The 5,843-nt window shown below is 56.5% G+C and overlaps 1 protein-coding gene across 1 annotated transcript in view; it reads right to left on the minus strand.

Annotated features, from left to right (window-relative positions):
* Positions 1-5,843, minus strand: part of ZBTB49 (zinc finger and BTB domain containing 49) — a 25,983-nt gene that overhangs the window by 1,645 nt on the left and 18,495 nt on the right. Inside the window, exons 6-8 of the mRNA XM_077750410.1 lie at positions 4,081-4,163; positions 3,828-3,989; positions 1-377 (exon numbers count right to left, since the gene is read on the minus strand). Coding sequence (XP_077606536.1) covers positions 1-377; positions 3,828-3,989; positions 4,081-4,163 — 622 coding nt within the window. The remainder of the gene's footprint in view (positions 378-3,827; positions 3,990-4,080; positions 4,164-5,843) is intronic.

Below are 5,843 nucleotides of genomic sequence, written 5' to 3' on the forward strand. Positions count from 1 at the left end.
CTCCTGCTCGCCGGGTCCGTGAGGCTCAACCACAGCCCGGAACTTGCAGGAGCCGGCTGCGTGGCCGTCGAATTCCGTCACGGACTCTTCCGCCGGGTGGACGGGGAGCTTGACCGACACGGGCATCAAGGTGACAGGCACGTCCTGAGAGAAGGAGTCGGAGCTCTGCGGCCTGTCGAGGTCGGCAGCGCCGAGGGCCTGCGTGAGCTCACCCAGCGCGTCCCGGTGCGCCTCGGGCCTGCAGTGCGTCCGCCTGTGGCGCCGCAGCACGGCGGAGCGCGTGAAGCACTTGCTGCACACCTCGCACGCGTACGGCTTCTCCCCCGTGTGTGTGCGCACGTGCCTGCGGAGGTCGCCCGAGCCCCCGAAACACTTCCCTGCAGGAAGAAAGGGGGATCCTTTTAGAAGAGGGCATTCTGGAAGGATCTCCTGCCAACTGCCCCCCGTGCCCCGCCTCCTTCTAAAAGAGGACGCCTCCGCTTTCCCACGCACGGAGTCGAGCCCTCCCGCCACCTGCTGTCCCGGGAGACGCCCGCGTTCTCCTCTAGCCGCGTGCCTCTGACCTGCAGCCTTTCAGCTGTGGGCACCTCAGTGCGAGCCTTCGAGGGACTGTGTCCCCACACAGGAGTGCCTCGCCAGGTAGGCCGAGGTGCCCGCCCCTGCCGGCCGGTGCTCGGAAACCTCGCCCGTTTTAAGTGTTCGTAAATCTAACGTGGCTGATCGATAATTTAGAAACAGCGTTTTGCTTTTACCATAATCTTACATATGCATCTCCTGCTTCTATTTCCTTCCTGCGTATGTGACAGAGGTGGGGAATCTACCTCCATGATCAGAGCAGGTAAGATCAGAAGACAGAAACCAACAGAGAACCTTCCAGAAGACAGTGCACATTTACAGAGGATAAGAACTACGCAGTTACGTGGATGCACATTTGGAGCTTCTCCCTGACCCGTGGGAAGGCAGGAGGCCAGCTCTGCAGTGCCCGCCGTCGGGCAGGTGGGTTGGTACAGCCAGACCGGGGGGCAACATCCAGGCCTTACAGGTTTACTCTTCCCCGCGCAGAACACCAAAGCTCACCGCGGTGACCACAGTGGCTCTGTGTCCTCATGTCTACACCACATGGTTTACACAGACAGACGGTATTTCGTGGACTCGAGGCCTCAGAGCCCTTCCTCGATGTGCTGCACGTGTGGGCGGCTTGCACCCATTCCCCACTATACTTTGTGTTCAAGTAACATCTTTCCTTACGCTGTTTAAGATAAATTCTCAGTAATGGAATTACTGGGCAGATGGGAATAATCTTTCCTAGGGCCCTGGAGATGTGAATTTTAGCCACAGTAGAGCTCCCAGCAGGAGAGGAACACGGGGAGTCTCTTTTATCCGTGAGTCAAGACAGGGGGGCCCGACTTCACACCCATCCTTGCCGTGAGGCCGCCGCGGAGCAGCACCGGTCTCCCGCGTGGGAGTCCAGTGAGAGACAGCGGGCTGGCTGTGTGGGCGCAGAGAGGAGGCCGCCGTGCACGGCTGTGGGCCGCAGTCCCAGGAGGTGCAGGATGCGGTGTTTCCCCTGACCCGACGAGGGTAGTGGGAGCCATCTTAAGCCCAGCCAAGGAGGACTGGCCAGAGGGGCGATGGGACCCCAACAGGGAAAGTCTCCCGGGAGTCAACCGCTAAAGCCCCGGGCCGGAGGAAGAAGTCTTGCTGGAGGAAAATGTATGTCTGCACCTTGCTCGATGCAGAGCCATGCTGGGGATGGAAGAGAGAAGGGAAGGGGAAGGGAGCCTGGGAGGCAGAGGACAGAGGAAGGAAGGGCGGGGGAGGGAGGGCTCTATTCACTGCAAAGCTCAGAATGGGAAGCCACCGCAAAGCAGCCGGCTGGAAGTCGCGGAAATGAAAACACACCCCCACACAAAGCAGTAGCCCCGCTCACAGCAGGCAGTCAGGAAAGACCGTGTGGTCCCACTCAGAGGAGATGTCCGGAACACGCACGTCCAGCAAGAGCAAGCAGATTAATGCCTGCCTGGGCCGGGGCATGGGAACCAGGAGTGACTGCTAGCGGGCACGGAGTTTTTCTGGGGGCACGACCGTGTTGTGAAATAGACCGACTGTGGCGAGGGCTGCACAACTCCATGAGTAACAGAGCAGAACATGGGGCGCCTGGGTGGCTTAGTCGGTTAAGCGTCCGACTTTCGCTTAGGTCATGATCTCGCGGTTCGTGGGTTCGAGCCCCACGTCGGGCTCTGTGCTGACTGCCAGCTCAGAGCCTGGAGCCTGTTTCAGTCTGTGACTCCCTCTCTCTCTGACCCTCCCCTGCTCACGCTCTCTCTCTCTCTCTCTCCTAGAAATAAATAAAACATTTAAAAAAAAAAAAAAAACAGAGCAGAACCGCTGAACTGGTCACTTTAAATGGTAACTTTTACGCCGTGGGACTTTTACCTCAGTAAAGCGGTTACAAAACTTGAACCTGTCCTGTAAGAACGAACATTCTTGCTCTCTCTTTCTCTTCCTCTGGCCCCAGGCTGACCGTAGCAGGGTCAGAAACCATGGCTAGTGAGGGGAGAGAAAGGGCTGGAAACACAAGGTGAGGCAGCAGGGCCCCTCTGCTCCTCTCGCAGGCTCTAAGCCGGCAACAGGTCCTGGCCGGGGCGGGAAGGGAGGATTCAACCTGAAGTCACTCTGACAGCTGCAGTTAACAGTTTGGAAATGACATTTTAAATTACTGATCTGAGACTGCATCTGTGATTTAAAGAAACAACTTCTTTCTTTCTTTTTGTTTGTTTTAAGAGAGAGAGGGAGAGAAAGAATCCCAGGCAGGCTCCACACTGTCAGCACAGAGCCCGACTCGGGGCTCGATCTCACGAACTGGGAGATCACAATCTGGGCCAAAATCAAGAGTCAGACGCTTAACCCACTAAGCCCCCAGGTGCTGCCAAGTTTAAAGAGTAATGAGAAGAGTCACGGAGTTGCCTATATTCCCCCGGGAGATGAGATCTGTGTACAATTTAAGTGGGAGGGAAAAACAGAAGTACCTTCTGGTTACGTCCCAAAGTGCTGCCCTATTCTAGATGCCAGCTGCCATTAGGAGGAGGTGCTCCCAGCACAGTACAATTCCAGCCTCCCCACAGAGGGACTCTGTGCACTCTCCCTGTTTGCGCCACACAGGAAATCGTAAAAATCCACACTCACTCACTCCTCCATGACTCAATCGGCACCAACAAGTACTCGTCACAGATGCTCATGTGCACACACGTACGTGTACGCGCACACGCGCGCGCGCGCACACACACACACACTCTCTCTCTCTGTTCTTCTGAGGCTCAAACACTCCATGATCACAGGTAACAGGTAACTCAGAGTCCCCAGCCCTCACCTGTGCAGTGACGCCCCTCGGAAGTGGCTGCAGCCTGCCCTCTCCTTCCTGGACACTTCACTGCTGCGTCAAATGCCCACAATACGTGATCCAGACGCCCTCCCCCTTGACGCCACCACATGCTGGAGATGCCCCAGCAGGACGGTGCCCCCAGGCTGTGCACCACGCCTTTCCAGACTGCTCTATGCCCCATGGACCCGGAGAGGGGCACGCGGCAGCCGGACTGTGCCCAGAGCACCTGAGGGCAGGTCCGGCCGCCCGGCGCAGGGATGAGTGGGGGAGGCCTTGTGAGGGGGTAAAGAGACAGCACCGCCTCCATGGCACCCCCGGGGAAAGCACAGCAAGCCAGACAGTGGCAGGGCAGGCATGCTGGGGGGCAACCGGGGGGCCGCTAGGGGGTGACTGGGGGGCCGCTGGGGGATACCTGGGGGGCTGCAGGCTGCTGTCACGCACTCACCGCAGGCGGGGCAGCCGTACGGCCGCTCCCCCGTGTGCCGCACCCGGTGCTTCACCAGCTTCCGGCGCATGTTGAAGGACTTGCCGCAGTCGTCGCAGGTGAAGACTTTGTCTGCTGTGTGTGTCTTCTTGTGCTCCTTCAGGTTGCTGAAGTTACTAAACCCTAGAGAGACCACAACAAGCGTTCGGCTCAAGGACCGAGGGCATTTTCGTCAGTGGTCTTCGAGGAAGAGGAGGCAAACGGCCAGCAGTACCTCGCCCACAGATGTCACACAAGTGTGGCTTCTCTCCCGAGTGAATGACGATGTGGCGCTGGACGTCCCCAGAGGCTGCAAACCTGTCACGACATTCGGAAGCTCCATTAAGAATTCCTTTCTACGTTAGTGCAAATCTTTACAAGCGCAAGTCACTGAGGGAGATGGGCCGCCCCCCGCAGCCCTTCACAACGCAGCCACCTGCGGCCTGGCTTCATCTGAAATGTGCGTTTTTAAAATACTTTACTTTTTTCTCTTTCTCAGGAGAACGTAGGAAATGATGCAAGTGTTTTGGTTCTGAATGACCGTTTTCCCTACCTGGCTTTGTGACTCTTCTTCCTCGAGGCGGTCACCATGCTGGCTCAGGGAGAGCCCCACCCGGACTCAGACACGGAACCCTAGGCCTCGTCCCCTCCCACGTCACTGGAGAACTGACTCCATGTGGGAAAAGATGTGTATAGACGTGACTTTAAATGCAAAGGCTCGTATTTAACCCATGGTGTAGACAAGGCCAAGGCGAAGTGACACCGTCGGAAGCGGCAGGAGGCTCACACCGGAGCTCACCGGAGGGGCGTGCGATACCCGCACTGAAGGCGGTGGGGGGAGGCGTGCGAAGCCAGGCAGCTTTCTTTTCTGTGTGTTCTCCCATCGGCAGGGACAGCGGTTTGCCCGCGCCTCCTCCGCCAGGGTCACTAGCCCGCGCTGCATGCTACCCTGGAGGACTTGACTTTAACTGTCCTCAAAGCCATCTCTGCCCACCGCTCTTGGCTATGCAATTATTGCAGGCAGAACTTCTACTGCTTTTTAATTTTCTTCTCTTTTTAAAAGCAGGCTTTATACCCACTGTGGAGCCCACTGTGGGGCTTGAACCCACAACCCTGAGATCAAAACCTGAGATGAGATCAAGACGCAGATGCGTAACCTACCACATCACTCAGGGGCCCCTGTACTGTTTATGTTCCCATCACAGCACTTAGCATACAGCAGGTGCCAAATAAATATTGGTCAAATAAATAAATGACTGAGGCGCTGTGGCTGGTGCCTGCGGAAAGCGTGTAGACTCCAGACAAGCAGCCCAGCAAGGGCAGGAGGGTTCCCACCGCGACTCAGTCGCAGGTCAAAGCCCTGCCCAGACCTGCGAAGGCCCCTCCCACTGCCGAGCTCTCAAGGCTTGTTTCTGATCAGCTCCGGGCCCTTTTAGCCACCCGTCCGTTGATGCTCAGGCTTTGTGGCTGCAAGTCTCATTCCCTACACGACAGTCACCTCCAGGGGCACACTGATCTATGTTAACAGACGTTCTTGGAATGAACGGAAATTTTACTATAATTTTGTTTCATGTAAAATCCCATTTCCTAAGGCTCTGTGTCCTAGATTTTCTTTCTCTTAGTGAACATTTCTCTTTCTTTTTGTTACGGAAAAGCTGGAGGGTTTGACTTTACCTGCGTTCCTTAGCTACGGGGGTGAGACCACAGGTGGCCCAGAGAACACTGAAGTCACAGACAGACAAGAGTGGGGCACCTGGGTGGCTCAGTCAGTTGGGTGTCCGACTTCGGTTCAGGCCATGACTTCCCAGTTCACGAGTTCGAGCCCCGCGTCGGGCTCTGTGCTGACAGCTGGGAGCCTGGAGCTGCTTCAGATTCTGCGTCTCCCTTTCTCTCGGCCCTGCCCCTGCTCCTGCTGTGTGTGTGTGTGTGTGTGTGTGTGTGTGTGTGTGTGTGTCTCTCTCTCTCAGAAATAAACAATAAAAAATTAAAAAAAAAAAA

The sequence above is a fragment of the Crocuta crocuta genome, unplaced genomic scaffold, assembly GCF_008692635.1.
Source record: "Crocuta crocuta isolate KB4526 unplaced genomic scaffold, BGI_CrCroc_1.0 scaffold179, whole genome shotgun sequence".
In the NCBI taxonomy this organism is placed as follows: Eukaryota; Metazoa; Chordata; class Mammalia; order Carnivora; family Hyaenidae; genus Crocuta; species Crocuta crocuta.